General features: G+C 71.2%; 1 protein-coding gene across 1 annotated transcript in view; it reads right to left on the bottom strand.

Annotated features, from left to right (window-relative positions):
* ETH_00035805 (uncharacterized protein) overlaps nt 1-295 on the bottom strand; it is a gene marked incomplete at both ends in the record, with an annotated part of 1,038 nt that extends 743 nt beyond the window's left edge. The window contains one exon of the mRNA XM_013374913.1: nt 44-295. Within this exon, the coding sequence (XP_013230367.1) occupies nt 44-295 (252 nt within the window). The remainder of the gene's footprint in view (nt 1-43) is intronic.
* Between the last annotated feature and the right edge of the window lie 28 nt (nt 296-323).

Here is a 323-nt window from a genome sequence, read left to right as displayed (position 1 = left end):
GCGCAGCGGCGGCGCGCGCCAGCGCCTGCTGCTGCTGCTCCACCTGCTGCAGCCAGCCCGGCTGCAGCGTCGCTCCCAGGCTGCTCAGCGACCGCTCGCACATCTGCAGCGCCAGCTGAAACGGCTCCGCCACGCCCTCCGGCACGCTCTCCGGCACTTCCGTGTGCAGCGCCACTGCCAAAACTCCAACTCCGTTTTTGAACACTTGCCCCATCTGTTCAAACGCCGCCGCGCTCCCGTCCAGCAGCCGCGCGGCCTTCCCCGCGTCGCGGCTCGCCAGCAGCGCCAGCGCCATCTGTTCCTTCACCCTCGCCGTCGCCGCC

The sequence above is a fragment of the Eimeria tenella genome, genomic scaffold (genome assembly GCF_000499545.2).
Source record: "Eimeria tenella Houghton genomic scaffold, Eth_scaff2382, whole genome shotgun sequence".
In the NCBI taxonomy this organism is placed as follows: domain Eukaryota; phylum Apicomplexa; class Conoidasida; order Eucoccidiorida; family Eimeriidae; genus Eimeria; species Eimeria tenella.
This window is presented reverse-complemented; position numbering and strand designations above follow the sequence as displayed.